At 38.2% G+C, this 22,582-nt stretch overlaps 1 protein-coding gene across 1 annotated transcript in view; it reads right to left on the reverse strand.

The window, feature by feature from the left end:
• Window positions 1-22,582, reverse strand: part of tyw1 (tRNA-yW synthesizing protein 1 homolog (S. cerevisiae)) — a 206,991-nt gene that overhangs the window by 169,985 nt on the left and 14,424 nt on the right. The window contains exons 2-6 of the mRNA XM_028806820.2: window positions 20,229-20,362; window positions 18,187-18,297; window positions 10,883-10,984; window positions 769-963; window positions 52-318 (exon numbers count right to left, since the gene is read on the reverse strand). Coding sequence (XP_028662653.1) covers window positions 52-318; window positions 769-963; window positions 10,883-10,984; window positions 18,187-18,297; window positions 20,229-20,362 — 809 coding nt within the window. The remainder of the gene's footprint in view (window positions 1-51; window positions 319-768; window positions 964-10,882; window positions 10,985-18,186; window positions 18,298-20,228; window positions 20,363-22,582) is intronic.

A 22,582-nucleotide genomic window follows, 5' to 3' on the forward strand; every position in this document is an offset into this window, starting at 1 on the left:
CATACTTGCAGATTCAAATAAAAAAAAAAAAAAAAAGTATATGTAATTCACCTCAGATCCAGGAGTCTCCTGTACTTCTTTCTCCTTAGCATGACTCTTCTTGTTTTTGCATTTCCCCTTCTTGCACTTACCAGTGCAAACTTTTTTTTCTCCCTTTGCAAGTGCCTGCAGTCGTTTCAGGAATTTGGCCATCCAGACTGCAAAATCTCCCTCAATGCTGCTGTTCTTGCTCTTGACCACATTGCAGTCGCCCTCTCCACGGGTCATGATCCTCCTGGCACTCAACATCCATAGCCATTTGTCAACATTCTTACAAACCTTGGAAATAAGGATTTCAACAGGATATGAACATAGAAATTACAATTCAAATTTTATCCAAATAGCAAAGTTCAAACTGACAGCCCTACTGGCAGAAAAGGTACTGGTCACAATCCTAAACTGATTAGTTTCATTTTAATAACTGTATTCAACTCTTGTCTAGTCTTGTCTGATGAAGAGAAACACAATTTTGGGGGTATCAATGAATGGACTGAGTGTCAAAAAAAAATACACTCCATCACTTGTAAATTATGCCCTTTTTCAGTAGAGTATTCAATGATAAGTAATTCTGAGCTTGGAGTTAATGAGAAACATAGCACAAGCAAATTACCACTTCCTCCTTAGATCTCCTTTCAGGATTTAGTTATGTACTTATTCCCCTTCTAATACATGCAACTCATTTCAAAAGAATAAAAAGACAATTCAAAGATTCTGCAGATCGTTACCTACCGTGTTGTAGTGGCCAGTGTAGACAGAGTTGCCCAATCCAAAAACTGCATACCGCAGTCCCTTCAGGTATGTCTTGCCATATCTAAAGTCAGCAGAGGCCTCTTCCAGCCATTTACAGAACCATTCTGCATTTTCGGTGGGTTTCCCATCAGTGTAAGTAGCCATCAAAAACACACAAACTGACTGGCTAGTGTTCTAAGGGTATAAGAGGGGAAGGAAAAAAAAAATTCAATACAGATTGCTTAATATGCTGCTCCAATACATGTTCACAGGAAAATGAATGCACTTTTAATTATGGAGTGCATGACACACTCCTGTTTAATGACAATGTCAGACCATGATGTAATGAGTGGATGTAAATGGAGTGTCCCAAGGCTTTGCATCACCCCAGTCCAAAAGGTATCACGTCCTAGTGAGCTGAATGACTTCCGGCCTGTCGCTCTGACGCCACATGTGATGAAGACCATGGAGCGGTTGCTGCTTCACACCTGAGGCCACAGGTCCACCACACCCTCAACCCTCTGCAGTTTGCATACCAGGAGAAGGTGGGAGCAAAGGATGCCATAATCTACATGCTACACCGATCCCTCTCCCACTTGGACAGAGGTGCAGTAAGAATTATGTTTCTGGACTTCTCTAGCGCCTTCAACACCATTCAACTTCTGCTCCTTAGTGACAAGCTGACAGAGATAGGAGTAGATTCATACCTAGTGGCATGGATCGTGGACTATCTTACAGAGAGACCTCAGTATGTGCGTCTCGGGAACTACAGGTCTGACATTGTGGTCAGCAACACAGAAGCACCGAGGGGACTGTACTTTCTCTGGTCCTGTTCAGCCTATATACATCGGACGTCCAATATAACTTGGAGTCCTGCCACGTGCAAAAGTTCGCTGACGACACTGCTATCGTGGGCTGCATCAGGAGTGGGCAGGAGGAGGAGTATAGGGACCTAATCAAGGACTTTGTTAAATGGTGCGACTCAAACCACCTACACCTGAACACCAGCAAAACCAAGGACCCTGTGATCATCAGAGGTGACTGTGTGCAGAGGGTGCAGACCTATAAATACCTGGGAGTGCAGCTGGATGATAAATTGGACTGGACTGCCAATACTGATGCTCTGTGCAAGAGAGGTCAGAGCCAACTATACTTCCTTAGAAGGCTGGCGTCCTTCAACATCTGCAATAAGATGCTGCAGATGTTCTATCAGACGGTTGTGGTGAGTGCCCTCTTCTACGCAGTGGTGTGCTGGAGAGGCAGCATAAAGATGAGGGACGCCTCATGCCTGGATAAACTGGTGAGGAAGGCAGGCTCTATTGTAGGCATGGAGCTGGACAGTTTGACATCTGTGGCAGAGCAACGGGCACTGAGCAGGCTCCTGCATCCACTAAACAGTATCATCTCCAGACAGAGGAGCAGCTTCAGCAACAGACTGCTGTCAATGTCCTGCTCCACTGACAGACTGAGCAGATCGTTCCTCCCCCACACTATGTGACTCTTCAATTCCACCCGGGGGGGTAAACGTTAACATTATACAAAGTTATTGTCTGTTTTTACCAGCATTTCTTATCAATCTTTAATATTGTTTCGTTATCAGTATGCTGCTGCTAGAGTATGTGAATTTCCCCTTGGGATTAATAAAGTATCTATCCATCTAAACGACATGGCTATGCAAAATCAGCATTAAATAGTGGGACTCAAGGGGGGGGGGAGGAACACAAAACAGCGTCATAATGACATCACTATTCCTATAAAATATATGACAGGTGCATCAATATTTCAAAAACGGATTTTAAAACTTGGATTACAACAACATGGTTCAGTGTTAAATGCATCCTCATCTTCATATAAAAATGCATTGCGACTTCCATAAGCTAAATACTAAATAGATAAAGGAAGGCTGTTGTGTGGGCATTACAGTACATCCATGTGCTACTCCTAAAAACAACCCAGAATAAAACTATACTCCACAGTGGTATAGTCTTTTAAGTGAATAATGGGCCACTGGACTGCCAGTAGACTGACTGCACTTATAATTAACGAACATACAGTGAGGCAAATAGGGAGGATTTTTAGCCAAACAGGTGTTGTTTCACCAATTTCTATCCCCTTCCAAAATCTCTGTGTATGTATATTTGAAGCCTAGTAATGGATCAGAATGTAATTAGTATCACCAATATTAATTCTTCCAACTAAAGTGAGAAGGAGGATGCCCATCTAATATTTTGTGCAATACTTTCAACCAAATTCATAAAATTAAGACATATACAGGAGTAGTTTGTCTATTCTTTTAGCTAGAACCACCAGGATCTTAACAACATAATTCAGAAGGTCTGCAGGAAGCACAGTTAATGAAAGTCTTTATTTTTCTTTGGAAAAATGGTGATTTAGAACTGACAGAGGAAAAATGTTATGTTCACGTCATTACTGGCATTAATAACGCTAAAACAAATATTTTATAGTACTCTGCTAGATATCCATCCAGACATGTAGCATTCCCTCTCGGGAAGGAGTTTACAGCATCTTGAACATCAGACAGCATTTGTGTTTAAATCCAATGAGCTTTGCCTTCATAACAGTCTAGTGTATAACACAACTTATAACATTAATCCTTAAAAATATTATTTCTTTATGCTCCAAGATTTTAATTCCAGCTGCTTTTTTGTTTAATGTTGAATTTCAAAACCCCCTTTTTAAGTATGTTTTGTACTAAAATCTTACTGAACATTTGTGTTTACAGAAATGGTACAGTGGTATGAAGAGAAGATGCCTTTTTACTTTAGTAGACAAGAGGTTAAATTCGGTTAGTATTGACAAACTTTTATTCTAACATTGTATACAGCACATATATTCGTCACCTTGCAAGTTATTAAATCGACTAAAGAAAATCACACAGATTAACTCTGATACCCTTCAAGTGCGTAACTTTTTATGTGAAAGTTTTGAGATGACTTGTCCCTTTAGAAATGTCTTGAGTGTTTCCCAAGGTACTTCCACAGAACACTCTATAAACATATTTGCCTCTAAAACAGATCAAATCAGTGAGAAAAAAAATTTATGAATTTCTCATCTGTATGCAATAATGGATTAAACTAAATTTAAGATAAACCAAGATAATCCCCACCGTTTAACATTTTGTGGCTATCATTGATAAAGCCCAATCTAGATAAGTGTTTATTATACAGTTTGAATCAGGCATAAGGAGCTCATGAGAACTCAGTTTTAATAAATGCAGAAGCCTTTGGTTAATGTACAGTATATGCACCAAATCAAGTCATGGCAAAGTTTGATTCAAACCCACCATCATAATTATACAGCTCAATAGGGTCACTGATTTGTGGTTACGAATGGATCGCTTTTATGAATTAAAATTCCCTCTCCTCTGGTCTTGGAGTGAAAACTTTGGTCAACCCAATCCTTCATTAGCCAAGACTGATCTTTGTGATCTCTGCCTTCAGTGAGGAAAGGTGTGTGAAAGCACCTTTTTTACCACCTTATAGTCATAAGAACAGTGGACATTGTTCCAAAACTTAAATATAAAAAAAAAAAACTCTTAATAAGGATTGGTGAATATTTTAGATCTTTTAAATTTACAATTTTCCTCCAACCATAACATTTTGTGTTACGAGGCCTTGCTACATGTAAAAATAACCAAAAAAATAATAGACACAGAATAGTATAGTGGGCATAAAATGAGAAAAAAAATTTAAAAAAATAAAAGCAAACTTCTATTTATTTCCATCCCAACCCATACCCTTCCCCCTCTTGCCTCCCTAACCATGGCTAAGATCACACATGTCAAAGTTAAGGTTCTCTGACATGTTAAGCATAGCATGCCTGAAACATACAGGCCCCCATAGGCAACACTGAAAAAATGGTGTCTATACCAGCGGCTCCCAAACTTTCTGTTCACCGCGCACTTAATGTTTCAAGATTTTTCCAATGTGCCCAAAGTTAAACCACAATATACTTTATAGTTCTATAATACATACCTGACCGTTGCAGTGTGCAGTTGGTGGTTTGGCGCAATTAGTTATAAAAAATTTAATGTAAATTATCACAAATGTTTAGAATAGTTTTAATCAGTTCTTCTCAGAGGTGTACCATATGGTTGAAAAAAAAAAAAAAAAGGCCAGTTTTCCAAATTAGTTGACTATGATGACAAACACCAATCAGAAAACACAAATTGCGACTATGACTTTTTCTAAGCACGTTGATTGGCTCTGACTAGTTCATGCATCACCAATGGAAAAAGCCTATTATATTCATAGGATTCATACGCATCTACAGTTGAGGTTGAAAGTTTGTGAACCCTTTAGAATTTTCTGTATTTCTGCATAAATATTACCTAAAACATCAGATTTTCACTCAAGTCCTAAAAGTAGATAAAGAGAAACCAGTTAAACAAATGAGACAAAAATAATATACTTGGTCATTTATTTATTGAGGAAAATGATCGACTATTACATATTTGTGAGTGGCAAAAGTATGTGAACCTCTAGGATTTGCAGTTAGTTTGAAGGTGAAATTAGTCAGGTGTTTTCAATCAATGGGATGACAATCAGATGTGAGTGGGCACCCTGTGTTATTTAAAGAACAGGGATCTATCAAAGTCTGCTCTTCACAATACATGTTTGTGGAAGTGCATCATGGCACAACCAAAGAAGATTTCTGAGGACCTCAGAAAAAGAGTTGTTGATGCTCATCAGGCTGGAAAAGGTTACAAAACCATCTCTAAAGAGTTTGGACTCCACCAATCCACAGTCAGACAGATTGTGTACAAATGGGGGAAATTCAAGACCATTGTTACCCTCCCCAGGAGTGGTCGACCAACAAAGATCACTCCAAGAGCAAGGCGTGTAATAGTCGGCGAGGTCACAAAGGACCCCAGGGTAACTTCTAAGCAACTGAAGGCCTCTCTCACATTGGCTAATGTTCATGTTCATGAGTCCACCATCAGGAGAACACCGAACAACAATGGTGTGCATGGCAGGGTTGCAAGGAGAAAGCCACTGCTCTCCAAAAAAAAAAAATTGCTGCTCATCTGCAGTTTGCTAAAGATCACATGGACAAACCAGAGGGCTATTGGAAGAATGTTTTGTGGACAGATGAGACCAAAATAGAACTTTTTGGTTTAAATGAAAAGCGTTATGTTTGGAGAAAGGAAAATTCTGCATTCCAGCATAAGAACCTTATCCCATCTGTGAAACATGGGGGTGGTAGTATCATGGTTTGGGCCGGTTTTGCTGCATCTGAGCCAGGATGGCTTACCTTCATTGATGGAACAATGAATTCTGAATTATATCAGAGAATTCTAAAAGGAAAATGTCAGGACATCTGTCCATGAACTGAATCTCAAGAGAAGGTGGGTCATGCAGCAAGACAACGACCCTAAGCACACAAGACATTCTACCAAAGAATGGTTAAAGAAGAATAAAGTTAATATTTTGGAATGACCAAGTCAAAGTCCTGACCTTAATCCAATCGAAATGTTGTGGAAGGACCTGAAGTGAGCAGTTAATGTGAGGAAACCCACCAACATCCCAGAGTTAAAGCTGTTCTGTACGGAGGAATGGGCTAAAATTCCTCCAAGCCGGTGTGCAGGACTGATCAACAGTTACTGGAAACGTTTAGTTGCAGTTATTGCTGCAAAGGGGGGGGTCACACCAGATACTGAAGCAAAGGTTCACATACTTTTGCCACTCACAAATATGTAATATTTGATCATTTTCCTTAATAAATAAATGACCAAGTATAATATTTTTGTCTCATTTGCTTAACTGGTTTCTCTTTATCTACTTTTAGGACTTGAGTGAAAATCTGATGATGTTTTAGGTCATATTTATGCAGAAATATAGAAAATTCTAAAGGGTTCACAAACTTTCAAGCACAACTGTATGCTTGTTGTCTGACATCTGGAGGAGTTCATTCAGGTCTGTTCTCAACATGATACTGTTTGGTCTCGTCAGTGGCACATCATTTATTATGAACAAACCAATCATAGCACCGGAGAAACACAACTTAGAAAAGGGGTTGGATATTGTTATTATAGCAGTAGCATTATTATTTCTATATATTTTTAATTATTTTTGGATGTGTTATGGTTGCAAAGGATGTCTAATATTGGAATATTTCACAGTGCCCCTATAGGCCCTGGGTGCCACAGCTCACAGTTTGGGGACTGCTGGTCTATACAATTATATTGGTAACATAACAGTTGAATGAGCAGTAGTTAAAATAATAGTGCTAATATGGAGACAAATATGTAAAAAGCCGAGTAGTATTATTGATAAATGAAAAAAAAAAAAAAAAAAAAAGTTACTATATTAAAACACAGAATATTAAAGTCCTAGATTTTAACAAAGGTTTCAAGTACAATTTACTTATGATAGAATGATGTCTATTAACTTCAGAGAGTCAATTTGCAATCCCTGCTCCACTCCTTATTATGGCCTATTCAGGTTTTAAAAATAGAAGAAATTAATCTTTTAAAATTCTTTTTCCTCCTCCTCCAGAGAGCTGCAAAAGTGGCTGCCACCATTAAGAAGCACTTTAAGCCTGACTGGATACAACAGTCCATATCTAATGATTGTTTGCAGACATTGGTCAACAATGAAAAATGCAATTCTTCCTGTGGTTACAAGTGAGAAACCCATAAAGATGCATATTCTTTAGTTTTCCAATACTAAAAATATACATTAATTCATTTCTCAGATGTGGAATAACACATTTTTTTTATGCCCCAGAGTTTATCAAATATGATGAAGGCGGCCCTCAGGAAGCATTAACAAAGTAAGCAATATGAACATTAAATTGCTTAATTTAATGACAAGTTGCAAAGTAAAATTGGAAGCATTTACAGCCACATTGCTGATCTGCAAGATTACCTGCATACTGCCCCAGTAGTACCTCACTTTACTAAATTTACTGATTGAGCAGGACTTGCATTGAGGTCTGTGTCCAAACAACAACTGCCCATAAACCCCCCCACCCCTAATTTTAGACTATGTACATTGTTATATAAAGGCACTTTTCTAACCAAGCCTATGGACCTGTCCTGAATAGATGGGTTTAAAGAGGGATGAATGGATATAACCATGCATTGCTGTACTGTGTTAAATTACCGACACCAGACTTGCCCAACCATATGTTGTATGATTTTTGCATGACTTAGTGTCTTGAAAAAGTATTCAGCGATTTTTCACATAAACGACTGTCACAACCTGTAAAGAGCATGAGTGGGCTGAAATATTGGTACTATAAAAGCTTAAGGAAAAAAAATTACCCTGCTTGGTTTCAGAAAAGTAGGACACACTGCCTATAGGGAATTCATAGGTACTAAGTAAAGTCTACCTTTCTATTTTGATTGTAAATGCTACAGAATAAATATGCCTTTTGTTTTTCTAGGTCAGAGATACCACTTTATGATTACGATTGTTATGATGGGGAAGCAGACTTCAGTCTACTGTTTCAGCATGAGCACTCATCAAACTTGGTGATCATTTATTATCAGTCAATATAACTTAGATTTCTTAATGTTTGTCTAATAAAATCTTCATTAAAAAAACTACCAATTACAGTATATTGTGGTGCCCGGATGGGGGGTGGTACCCACCCGGGACGCCCAGGAAGACAGGAGGAGGGCTTATAACTCCTCCAGACCTCGAGGGGGCGACCGCCCTGGGGACCGCGGGTACAGAGCTGGGAAGCTCGACCCTGTAGGGGCCTATGGTCAGCGCCAGGGGGACCCCAACACCTGGAGGACCCTGGACTGCAGCACTTCCGCCACACCAGGAAGTGCTGGGGGGAAGAGGAACAGGGACACCCAAAGTGCTTCTGGGGAGACAGCTGGCACTTCCGCCACACTGGGGCGTGTCGGTGGGAGATTGCCGGGAACACCTGGAGCACATCCGGGTGCTTATTTAAAGGGGCCGCCTCCCTTCAGAGAGGGACTTGAGTCGGGTGGAAGAGAGGACAAGGTTGTTGAAGGAGAGAAGGAGGCGGTCTGAAGAGACAGAGAAAGAAGGCATTGTGATAAAGCCTGGACTGTGGGGTATTGGTGCTTGTGAGTACTGATGGATTGTATAATGGAGACCCAAAATAAACGTGTGTGGGGTGATTTAAATGTGTCTGCCTGTCTGTGTCCGGGTCATATTCCACAATATGTTACATTCCAGTTGATACAATGCTCATCGTAATCCCAACATTTAAAATGTTACCGGATACCATTTGCATACTTACTGGATGAATTACTTTTGACGTTGTTCAATCCCCCCCCCTCCCCGATTTTCCTTTTAAACTACACAAAAAATGAAATATTGGTTGAGAACAACTGAACAAGGGTGACAGGATTGAGATCATTGAACACTCTAAGGCCAAAAGTATGGGAATACCACTCCAAAATTATTGAGTTCCGGTGCAGCAATTATTAATTTACATAAAATCAAGAATACAGACATGCAATCTCCATTGACAAATATTAGCAGTAAAATTAGTCATACTAAAGAGCTCAGTGTCTGCAAATGTTGCACTGTCAGTACATGAAATTTCTCCTCTGCTAGATCTTCCCCGGTCAACTGTAAGTTCTATTGTTATATGCAGTTGTTCTTACTCATATTTCTCATGTATTTTTGTCATCTTGCAACCATGAATGTAGTTTCACACAGGACTAACAATGGAAAAAAGGTAGTACCTTTACATTTTAAGGACTTTCATATCAACCTAGTACCGAATTACAGGTTCTTGTGACATCCCTAGTACAAGCCTAAGTTTGCTATGTACACAAATTTTGAAAATATTCACAGTCAAATAGCAAATTGAAGTATATGCTTTATCTGCAAGAAGTTAAAATGCTTACTATGCATGATAAAACCTCTTTAGCACTACAAAAAATTGCACTCATAAGTTCTTGATGCAATGTAAAAAGAAAACACTAAAGGCAAACTCCACATCTCCGTCATTAATTTATTGATTATGTATACATCAACAAATATATTCCTAACTACTATTAATTAGGCAGAGGACATGCTGGCCTTACAAACATTAGGTACCTATTTCTTCATCTAAACAAATGATATGTAATGTCACTTTATCTGTAGGTCAGTTAATGTATCAAGGAGAAACAGCTTTAAGTTTTTTACAGAATTTGGGTGAGGTATTAGCATGACAGCCTAAGAACACAGGCTACTAAAATTATGTTGATACAGCAAAGTAAGTTTGAAAATGTATCCTAATTATCTGCAGCACTAATAAAACTGCGCAGATACTCCACAAGAACTGTAAATTAAATGTAGGTAGTAAACAATCAAATGTACTCCTTGTACACAACAGACTTCCAGGATATGCTAACAATGTCAAAAGGATAGCACTACATTTATTTAAATTAAAAACTAAATTCCTAAGTAGTACTTAAAAAACGACTGCATAACTAAAGGAAGAGCAACCTCAGCTAAGTTATAGAAATAATAAACAAAACAATTTTTTAAAATGTAGCACTTCCTTTATGGCCGCAAAGTTTCTGATCAATTTACACCAACAGTCCTAGAAGGCACATTATTGAGGTGATTTTGAAACTTTCTAAATTGAAGATGAACTGTCTAACCTATTAAGTTCACTGTCCAATTTAAGAGTACAAAAATGAAAGAAAAACAAGATACTATATTTTAAATCATGGTGGTATAGCTTCAGAGTAGCTAGCTTACCCTGTGCAATTTGACTACTAGGCTACAATTCCTTACACAATTTATTCTAAGGATTATGAAAACTTATGGAAAATTATGAGGGGTCCAAAAAAATAAATAAATAAATGTTAAAAATAAATCTGTAAATTTAGGAAAACATTAGGTGAAAGGGAGTTGCTGTAATGAAAGGTTTGTTAATGTAAATATCGTCATGTCAAGTGGTACATTTTCAAGGTCTGTGCTAAATTATACATTTACACATTTCACATCAAACCAGATATTTGAATTGCATACATTTTCTGTACATCCTGAACTTTTCTACTAAAAACAGAAAGCTGAACCACAAAAGGTAGCATACTTGAAGATCAAAAAAATTGGGTCTCAATCCAGAAAATTGAAGTTAAAATAATAGTAAAAACTGAAGCTCTCACCTCTTCAGCCAAGCTGTCTTCTGGATCATATTCTTTCAAGTTAATAACATCTGATGACAGACCCAAGCCTTCAACTTGCTTAGCAAGATCATTAGCAAACCTCTGCAGTACAAAAAAAAAATCATTAACATTTCTGATGTTAAAAAAATCCCCTTCAGATTCTGCTCATTTTCCATTTCAAGAAGAATGCTTTATATATGGATGTAGCATATAATTAATTAGTGGAATATTAAAAATGGTGAGAAATACAAAAAAGATTAATTCAAAAATAAAAGTTAAAGCTATACGGACATACTCAGTTTAAAAGGGGATGTAAACTTTGCTGATGCTACAGAGGACACGATTCTTTCAGAATCATAAAAATATTAATACATATTCTTATTACAGTTATCAAAAAGCTCACTGGGATACCAAACCAAGACATTGCAGGGTTACATAACACATCTCAATAAGACCACTATCTTCTATAAAACATGCAAAGCAAAAAAAAAAAAATTGTTAATACAGATACATGCAGTGAGATATCCAAAACATATGATCTGCAACACTCTTTAAGAAGTATATAATATTAAACAAATGCTACAAAAAATATTGACTGTTGCAATTGGTTTAGCCACATACACAAACATGTAAAATTTGCCAGTAATCATTTTACTTCATTCTGTAAAATATTTATCCTCTGCTAAAAGATGTCTCATTTTTATCCTATTTATTATGTCTGATTAGAAAAAAGTAAAAAAAACAAGCCCGTCATACTCTGTAAATGATAGGAATAATGTCAGAAAAGGAGATGTAGAAAAAAAAAAAAAAAAGTCAAACTACAAAGCAAGAGCTCCAAAAAACAAACAAACAAACAAAAAAAAAAAAACACTAAAAAGTAGGACATAGAATACTGTGACTTTTGTGCTGTAACACTAGGAGAGCATCAGTAACTGTTCTAACACAAGCGAATCAACATCAGAATATCAGTCACGTAATTAGTAGCTACCAAAGAAATGGTAAAGATGACACCATCCATGTACAGTATCTCACAAAAGTGAGCACACTCCTCACATTTTTGTAAATATTTTATTATATCTTTTCATTGGACAACACTGAAGATATGACACTTTGATACAATGTAAAGAAGTCAGTGTACAGCTTATATAACAGTGTAAATATGCTGTCCCCTCAAAATAACTCACACAGCCATTAAGGTCTAAACTGCTGGAAACAAAAGTGAGTATACCCCTAAGTGAAAAATGTCTAAATTGTGCCCAATTAGCCATTTTCCCTCCCCGGTGTCATGTGACTCGTTAGTGTTACAAGGTCTCAGGTGTGAATGGGGAGCAGGGGTCTCATGCATAACGCCATGCGTAGAGTTTGCACTATAACATGATGTAAGCACAAAAGCGGAAATGCGCTTACGCACAAAAAAATCCTGATGCATAAATCTGCGCATTCGCCAACTTCCACATTCTTCCGCTCCATAATTCCCAGTCAGCATGAAAAGTAACACACATGCACACACCTTCTGTCCCGCCCCAACTCCTCCCAGAATTACGCCTCTTTGAATATGCAAATCAATATAAATAGCCCTTAAGCTCAGCCTTCTGTGAAAAGGCAATGGCAAAAGCAAGAGGGGAAAATAGAAGAATTTCAGTGAATACCAAGTGGAGGCAAGGAAAAACTTACTATTTGTTGGTTTAAACAGTGGTATAAGCAACAAAACGAAGTTGATCGAGTGACATAGCATGTTGGAGAAACTCGAAAGCTCAAGTTCACAAAGTCGCACAGTGCCCGAAATAAAAAAAGAAGTTGTCACATATCAAAGTCACCGTGAAAAGGCGAGTCGTAGCTCACCGTCTGAGTGTCATACGAAAGCTTATTAGGGTACAGAGAAAAAAAAAAAAAAAGACACACAGTGGGGAAAAAGCTTGAAATGCCAACTTTAATCTCTAAATTTCCACTTTAATCACGTAGTTTATTTTGTCATTAAAGCAGAACATCATAAACTTCATCTTAAAATCGTTTAATTTACTAGTTTCTCAATCCCATCGTAACTAAAGTAGCACGTTAAATGCTTTGTTTTGTATTTGATCTTCTATGTGCTCTATGTTTATGAATCACTACGTGCTTCCAGGCTTTCTCTTCCTCCGACAGGACACAGAATCCATTACATTTGTGATATTGCAGCTCTCTGAATAATTAAAATACTGAGATGTATATGTAATATAATTTTCATAATGATAGGAGTTAAAGCATGTTATTAAACATGGGAACTCGGTGTCACAATGATTGTTCATGTCTCACGCAAGATGCTTGCTGCGCCATGCGTGACCTTCGATGAAATACTTTATTGTAGCAGTACTGTCCCTTTCAAACGTACTAACCTCCAATTCCTGTCCTTACTTTTCTTTCTCCAAATATCCAATCACCACACAATCAGCTCTGTAATAGACGTTAAGCTATCTGTATGCTTAGAACGCCAATTCTTCAGAACTTTTAAGGAATATCGAAATATCTTCATTGTAAATGTTTAATTATTCTATCCATCTATCCTTCCAGTGTCGCGTCTGCACCAGCAAGAATACAGTGCGAGGCAGGAACAATCCGTTAATGGTGTACTTAAAAGTTTTCTGTATAATATGATAAACAGTTTGCTGCATTTCATCTTAAAAATGATATCGTCATCATATGTAAATACGCGCTTTATAAAGTGGCTCTGGTTGTGCAATATTATAACTATCGCAAGTATACAGCGAGGTAATTGTACTTATAAGTACAAACAGTTCTACCAGGAGCACTTGGACTGATTGAGTGCATTTAGAGTTCTTGGGATGAAACTGTTTATGAACTGCGAGGTCAGTACAGGAAAGGCTCTGAAGCAGTTGTCATATGAGAGCAGTTCAACAGACAGCATGGCTGAGGCAGCGTGTGCTCGATGCTGTATACCGATAATTCTCTTTCTGATCAGCTGCCGTACAGCTGTGATTCACACTCAGATACAGTAATATAAATACTCCGAGTGGTGCAGTGAGAGTAATATGGAAAAAGATGATCCGATGTGGGATCCGAGGTGCAGTTAGAGTAAAGTAGTTCTGGTATTTGGAATAGTTTGACCATTCTGTGGACCATTATATTGTTACAGGTTAATTACAATCAGATGCATTAAACTAATAAACAATATGCGGTTAATTGCAGTGTATTTATAAAGCCGCGTCAGGGATGTGGATCTAAAAAAGAAAGTATAACCACACAGGAACAGTAGCACTGCTTTGACGCTGGGTGCCGGTAGTCTGCAAAACCAGGCAGAGAACTTGCATACGACAGGGTATGAGCTACCGTGGAAATGTGCGCGGCTTTACGCCAAGTCTAAGTTTTGGGGGGGTCGGCCTGTCAGTGTTCAGACCAAACGACGCTCACTGCATCAAATTGGTCTGCATGGCTGTCATCTCAGAAGGAAGCCTCTTCTAAAGATGATGCACAAGAAAGCCCACAAACAGTTTGCTGAAGACAAGCAGACTAAGGGCATGGATCACTGGAACCATGTCCTGTGGTCTGTTGAGACCAAGATAAACTTATTTGGTTCAGATGGTGTCAAGTGTGTGTGGCAGCAACCAGGTGAGGAGTACAAAGACAAGTGGTGGTGGTGGGAGTGTCATGGTTTGGGGCTGCATGATTGCTGCCGGCACTGGGGAGCTACAGTTCATTGAGGGAACCATGAATGCCAACATGTACTGTGACATACTGAAGCAGAGCATGATCCCCTCCCTTCGGAAACTGGGCCGCAGGGCAGTATTCCAACATGATAACAACCCTAAACACACCTACAAGACAACCACTGCCTTGCTAAAGAAACTGAGGGTAAAGATGCTGGACTGGCCAAGCATGTCTCCAGACCTAAACCCTATTGAGCATCTGTGGGGCATCCTCAAACAGAAGGTGGAGGAGCGCAAGGTCTCTAACATCCACCAGCTCCGTGATGTCGTCATGGAGGAGTGGAAGAGGCAACCTGTGAAGCTCTAGTGAACTCCATGCCCAAGAGAGTTAAGGCAGTGCTGGAAAATAATGGTGGCCACACAAAATATTGACACTTTGGGCACAATTTGGACATTTTTCACTTAGGGGTGTATTCACTTTTGTTGCCAGTTTAGACATTAATGGCTGTGTGTTGAGTTATTTCGAGGGGACAGCAAATTTACACTGTTATACAAGCTGTACACCAAATGTGACACCAAAGTGTCATATCTTCAATGTTGTCCCATGAAAAGATATAATAAAATATTTACAAAAATGTGAGGGGTGTACTCACTTTTGTGAGATACTGTATAACAGACACAAAATCACAACGCCTGCTGCAAATTCAAAATATCACATCAAAACTCCTACGGTGGGTTGGCGCCCTGCCCGGAGTTTGCTTCCTGCCTTGCGCCCTGTGTTGGCTGGGATTGGCTCCAGCAGACCCCCGTGACCCTGTAGTTAGGATATAGTGGGTGGGATAATGGATGGATGGATGGACATCAAAACTCAAAATAATGACAAATGCTCAGAAAATAGCACTAACAACATACTGGCTGAGAGCAGTGCGGGGTGATATTGACAAAATTCAGTATCACAATATTTAGCCAATATATCACAATTTTATATTTATCAATCTATAATAATAAAAGGCAAAGCCCTCACTGACTGACTGACTCACTCACTGACTCACTCATCACTAATTCTCCAACTTCCCGTGTAGGTGGAAGGCTGAAATTTGGCAGGCTCATTCCTTACAGCTTACTTACAAAAGTTAGGCAGGTTTCATTTCGAAATTCAAAGCGTAATGGTCATAACTGGAACATATTTTTTGTCCATACACTGTAATGGAGGAGGCGGAGTCACGTATCGCGTCATCACGCCTCCTACGTAATCACGTGAACTAAAAACAAGGAAGACATTTACAGCACGAGTCACACGCGGGAACGAAGGTAAATTACGTTAATTTTTGACTGTCTTTTAATACTGTGTGAGCATACATATTAACACATGTGCAATTAAACGTGTGCATTTACGGGGTGATTTCTCAGGCTTAAAAGCTCACCTTTTATCAAACGCAGGAAGAAAGGTAACTGACGTTGTTCACTGTCTTTTAATACTGTGTAACCATACATATTAACACATGTGCAATTAAACGTGTGCATTTACGGGGTGATTTCTCAGGCTTAAAAGCTCGCCTTTTACTAAAAAGGTAAATGCAAAACTATTTTCAATCAGTTTATTGAAACGCTCCCGTTAAGGATTGCAATAACATATTCGCGAGATAAAAGAACGAAGTAGGGGGAAATGGAGGAACAGCCGCAAACAGCGAAGAGCAAAAAATTAATTAAACAATTGAGAACGGAGCGAGTTAAGCATACAAGCATGTTCATAAGGGAAACAAAGCACGGTGTAAAACGTAAGTTTAAATTAAGTTAATAGAAACGCTCCCGCTGCGGATTGCATTAACATATTCGCGAGATAAAAGTTTAATGAGAAGACACGAGGTATAAACGAAGCACACGCCGTGGCGCAACGTTAGGGGCAACAGTTTCAACCATTCTATGATCTGCTTCTCGCAACTGAAAGACGGCACATGGCGGATGTTAGCCGACTTGCTGACCGCAACGTTAGGGGCTTCAACTCTGGCGCTGACGCCACATCTCAGTGCCAACACTTTGCAGACTGTACTTAAAAGACACGCCCTCCTCACTGGACAGTTAAAAACACCAATCAAACTAACGATGACATCAAGTATTACCCAATCAAAAGTAGGAAAGTAGGCATCTTCATAAAATGCGTGTGGGATGATTTGCATGAGACGCTGCTTTAAGAAAAAAATGATAAAAAAAATACGGGATAAATCCCGTCCAGTATTGATTCAAAACGGGACGCGCAATTTCATTGTCAAACGCGGCACGATTCCGTATTTTAAAGGACGGGTGGCAACCCTACAGTGCCAGGTAACCACCCATACAATCAGATTGTGATTCAGACTAGGAATGCAATGAATGTAATTACCCCGATCTACATACAAGGCGAAAGTCTTGCAACATTCAAAGATGATGGTTTGGGATAATTAGTACTTATTAAGTACAACATTGAACATAAAAGAGCTTATGAAGCCTTGAACCGAAAAAAGCAAGATCTCAGAGATCGTAAAAAAAAAAAAGGAGGTAATGTCGTTTTACTCGCTGTAGATTTTACTCAAACATTACCAGTTATTCCACGAGGGAGACCAGCAGATGAACTCAACGCGTGTTTAAAATCCATGCTTCTCCCACGGTCGGTTATATGTCGCGTGTTCTCGGGTAGGTACACCAAAAAATGTATACATTTAAGCATGTAATGGGCAAAGAAAAAATGAGGTATACCCGAAGGCACTGCAGTAGTACTCAATGTAACTTTACTTCTTAAATGTTAATGTTTTACTGTTTAATAATTTATACGCTTCTTATATATTGTTCAAATTCTTTTATGAAAATACCAGTGACAGCGCAATGCACGATAACATGGAGTGAATACACCATACGCATCTGCCCACGGCCGCCCTGGTGTGCGCAGATAGGAGTTGATTCTAAAATAAAATAAACATAAAAAGAGTAATACATTCATCACCCATAAAGCCGATAGCAGACGTGACGTATTATATGTGTACCACATTTCAAGTCAATACGTGAAACGGTTTGCAAGCTACATGTGATTTAAAATCCTGGACAGACCAACGAAAAGCCACGGTAGCAAATTATTGAAGAAGATTTTACTGTTTAATAATTTATATTTATATGAAATGTGCTTCTTATATATTACTTCATATTCTCATATGATAATGATGTTAATGTTGTTTATATTGATTTCTATGTTATTGTAAGTGCATCTATGTGTGTATATGTATGTATGTATGTGTATATATAGCTGGGAGAATCATTCTTTTGTAGAGTACCATGTGCTCAAAACAGTACATTGGCAGACACGGACCAAGTTCTTCTAAATGATCTCACACATCTTACTTGAGGGATTTGAAAAAAAACACACCACGACACTAAACTGTAATATGGTCAATTATATTATTCTACAGATGCATGTCAACAACCCAAGATCACTCACAGTGCTACAAGTGGACAGTAGCTATGGTTTTATTTCTGCTTAGTTATGGGGTGGGGGGGACCCATATGCAACTGAAAGCCTGAAAGCAGAGTTTGGAAATTTTAAGAATATTTCTTAATCTATTCTAACTTATGCTGAATAGGTTCATATAAAAAAAACTTACTTAAAACTAAATTAGGAGTAGAAATTTTCTTTACCTTGGCTGTTCCCGTTTGGGAGCCATAAAAAATCTTTACACCTGAAACATGAATGGATTGTTTCTGCACAAAGTTTTCATTTTGAAAGGGGTTTTCTGGGTTACCAAATTCCTGCAAAACAGAAACAAGTTCAGTTATTAAACTACCACATTCTAGGCATTAATAGCAAGCGAAAAAAAAAAAAAAAAAAAACAAACAAAGAAGCAGAGTAACACAATTGATCTTAATCTACTATGGTCATCATTGCATTTTCTGGTTAAACGAAGTTATTATCAAAATCTTTTTTTAAAATGTATGTAACAGTCCAAAAGAAACGGGTTTTATTTTTTTGTGTATGCAGCATTAACAACATACAAGCAGCAGAATGCACTGATTAAACAGCAAAATGCAGCAACTTGCATTTTAAAATATTGACATTGACTCAGTTTCATCTGTAATTAAAGACTAAAGTTTACATAATTTACCAAAACAATTGGAACTATATCAAGCAGCCATATAACAAAAATTCTACCAGCTGTAAAGAGTTGGCTAATTAGTGTGGCACAGAGTGAGAGATGGGGACCTAGAGAAATAAAAACATTTAGTCGTAGAGGGGCGAGAGGAAAAAAACCACACACAACACACCTCATTGAGAATAACAAAGGGACTGAAAAGCTACATGCTATTGCGGGAACAAGCTGGCAAAAGTTTGCCTAATACACTTATAAGGCAGAATGAATATACCTTCATGAACCACAGTAACACAGAGAAATGCCAGTAATCTGATTAAAAAGAAAAAAAGGCCAAAGATAAACAAACAAACACCCCTAAGGATAACTTAGACAGTAATAACTAGTCTCAAACTGCCCGTTTCAAGATTAAATCACAAAGTATATGCCAACAGAAAGCTGCAAAGAAAAGCTAATCAGAACACAGGACATACAGTAATCTCACTGACAATTACTGAAGCATAAGCGAAAATATTTTAGGTCACCAACCACCAATGACAATGCTAATGGTTAGAAATGAACAAGGTATTAGTAACAAGGAAATTAACTCATACCTGTCATGGCACTCTGCATGCAGTATTTTATTAAAAAAAATCCTGCTTGATCTGCTATTTCCGAAAATATTTCAAACAGGACACAATACAGTTATTGATAATAGATGGTTTTGTGACAATGGGAACTCTGTGAAAGGTGAAGGTGGAGGACTGAGCGCATCTTTCATTGACATGTCCCTCATAGTACTGTGACCATTACATAGAGGAGGAGGATCCTGTTCGCCAAAATACAGAATTTAGAGCTATATTGTTTGGAACCACAAATTCCCAATAAGATTAAGGAAAGGAGCCGGAGAACAAATAAATCTGAAAATTCTCAAGAGGGCCACCGTACAAGAGAAGTTCACAAGTTAAAAGCACCAAAAAAAAAAATATCTTATTGTGTGAAACTCTACAACAACACTGGTTTCTTGCCACCATAGCCACAAGTACAATAAAGCACAACTCTGTCTTCTTCCTCTTTGTCACTGCCTCCTCCACACAAGCTTTGTCCACCTTCCACGCAACTCTCACTTCTCAATCTGAGGTAGGCAGTTCCTTTTATCTTCCACCCAGGAGTACTACCAGTCTTCCATACACATGGTCCGAAAGCACTTCTGGATGAGACAGTAACCCCATGAAATAGGCCTCCCCGGTACCTGCAGAACACCCCTGTGGCACCCAAGGCTGCCCTGTGGGAATCAGAGGTACTGCTGCAACCCAACACAGGGGTTATAAATAAAATACTAAACAAATGTAATTACTCTGAATGTTTCAATATGCTTCAACTCTTCTATAGAAGGCTTGTTCGTGAACAGCTCTCTTTTTAATAATATAGCTGACACAAACATTAACAGGTCTGGAAAATTCTGCATAATTAAAAAAGTCATTGATTGAAATTTTATGTATTAACATTATTCCTCTCAGATATCTGCACTTCTGCAATTGATAAAGAGTCTTAACATTACTGTGAGCATTACAATGAGCCATTGTGAGCAGTTACAAGGTGTCAACAGTTTACCTTCCTTTTTTGTATTTTCTGAGCTACAATCCAGATGCATATACTGACTGTCAATGCCAGATATACATATAGCCTGTATTCCCAAAGAGAAAAGAAACAGGCATGAAAATAATCCCAAGGGTTGTCCAAGTTATCTGCAATAAAAAAAAAAAAGAGAAAGTCAAACTTTCCAAAAAAAAATAAATATCAATCAATATGTGCTTGCTGCAAAACAGTTGTTAGTCAGGTTCTCAATTGACACCAGAAGAAAGGAATTTAATTTACTGCATTTATTAAATAGCATAATCTGATACATCACAGCTTACCCAGTTTTTCTCTTAGCTCTGCAATACACCATGTCCCTTAGTTCATAAATAAACACTGCCTGAATATTTTCAGGTGTTTTTAACAGTCATAATAATAAATATTTATAATAATTAAATGGGCTTTTCAACATCTAAGCAGGTACTCATCTCAAGTTAAACAGATGTCCAGTGCCATACAGGTATTAGCTTGATTGTTATTTCTTTGTTTTCAGAATACTCTAGTTAACCCTCACCCAGAAATTACAAAAAAAAAAAAAAAAAAAAACAGATAAAAACATACATGATAAAAATGCATCACTTGAATAATTAAATATGCATACATATATTTTTATATATGTTATGGTCAATGTGTGAAATTAGGCATTATGTAGAATGCCTAGGAAATCTATAGAAAGTAAGAAACGATTAAAATTTCGAACATTTCCTAGGCATTCTACGCAATGCCAAAAACAAAACCGACAAGTCATTCTGTACAATGCCTAGAGAAAGAATATAGCATATTAAAACTAACACAGACATTTCATGCTTTGCATAAAATTCTACACAATATCTGCTTTCACATATTGGCAGTAACATGTACAACACAAAAAAAACATTAAGAGGAGTAAATATTTTCAGACACATTACAGAATACCATGTATTTAATTAAAAAAAAAAAAAAAAAAAAAAAAAAAAAACACACACACACCTACATGCACATTGTGTGGACAGTATTTTATAAATAAGTCTGGAGTACTATTATTTTGATCACTCTTAAAATGAAAAAAAAAAAAAAAAACCCAGGCAGCATCTAGCAGCTTTTAAAAAAATGTAACACACTTGACCTTGTTAGAATCAGATATGCATTTTACTGCCATCTACTGGAAGATAGACAGAACTTGTTAAATGAAAAACATACACATACAGAAGGAGTGGAAACAAAAAAAATTACTAAAGATTATTAGTGATAAATCAGATTTACCAATTATAGTTCTCAGGGAGTTAATATTAGGTTTAGAACCAGTCTGCCTTTTAAGGACCTATTTCGTACAACTGAGGGTAGGGGAGGTTGCAGGGATCTGTGGTATACAGGGTGAATTTTTCTAGGCTGGTGGTAAGGCTGTCCTCCTGGTATTGCAAGCAATCTTTGCTTCCATTTGGGAAACTGGCATCACCCAACTGACTGGAAAACAGGACTTGTCATCCCTATATGGGAAGGGAAGGGTGATCGCCTGGATTTGCGGCAACTACAGGGGAATAACACTGCTCTTGGTGCAGGGTAAGGTCCTTGCTAGGGTGATCCTCAATAGGATCCTTGATCTCTTGCTCACCTACCAGCGAAAGGAGCAGTCTGGTTTTATACCTAAGAAGTCTGCCATCGACGGTAACCTGGCACTGAGGGTTCCCATTCATGCTGATGTACGTAGGTCAGGTCAGGTTGGGGAGCATGCACTGGTACAGTGCGTTGCTGCACCCACCACAAGACAAAACAACTCGGGATCCTGGTTGGCAACCCACCAGCCAGACACGCGGTCAATGAACATAAAGAAGCAATTGTTGCTACCCATCAATCTGAGAAGGTTTATAAGTCAATTTCCAAACAATTTGAAGTCCATCATTCTACAGTGATAAAGACTATTCACAAGTGGAAAACATTCAAGACAGTTGCCAATCTTCCCAGTAGCAGATGTTCAAGCAAAATTCGCCCAAAGGTCAGGCTGTTAATGCTCAAAGAAATTGCAAAAAACTCAAGAGCTACATCTCAGACTTTACAGGCCTCAGTTAACATGTTAAAGTTCATGACAATACAATTAGAAAAAGACTGAACACGTATGGCTTGTTTGGGAGAGTTGCAAGGAGAAAGTCTCTTCTCTCTAAAAACATGGCAGCACAGCTTTTGTTTGCAAACTTGCATCTGATCCAACCACAAGACTCCTGGAACAATGTCCTTTAGACAGATAAGACCAAGGTGGAGATGTCTGGCCATCATGCACAGCGCCATGTCTGTCGAAAAACAAACACAGCATATCAGCACAAACACCTCATACCAACGGTCAAGCATGATAGTGG

Source organism: Erpetoichthys calabaricus, chromosome 8 (genome assembly GCF_900747795.2).
Source record: "Erpetoichthys calabaricus chromosome 8, fErpCal1.3, whole genome shotgun sequence".
Classification (NCBI taxonomy): domain Eukaryota; kingdom Metazoa; phylum Chordata; class Cladistia; order Polypteriformes; family Polypteridae; genus Erpetoichthys; species Erpetoichthys calabaricus.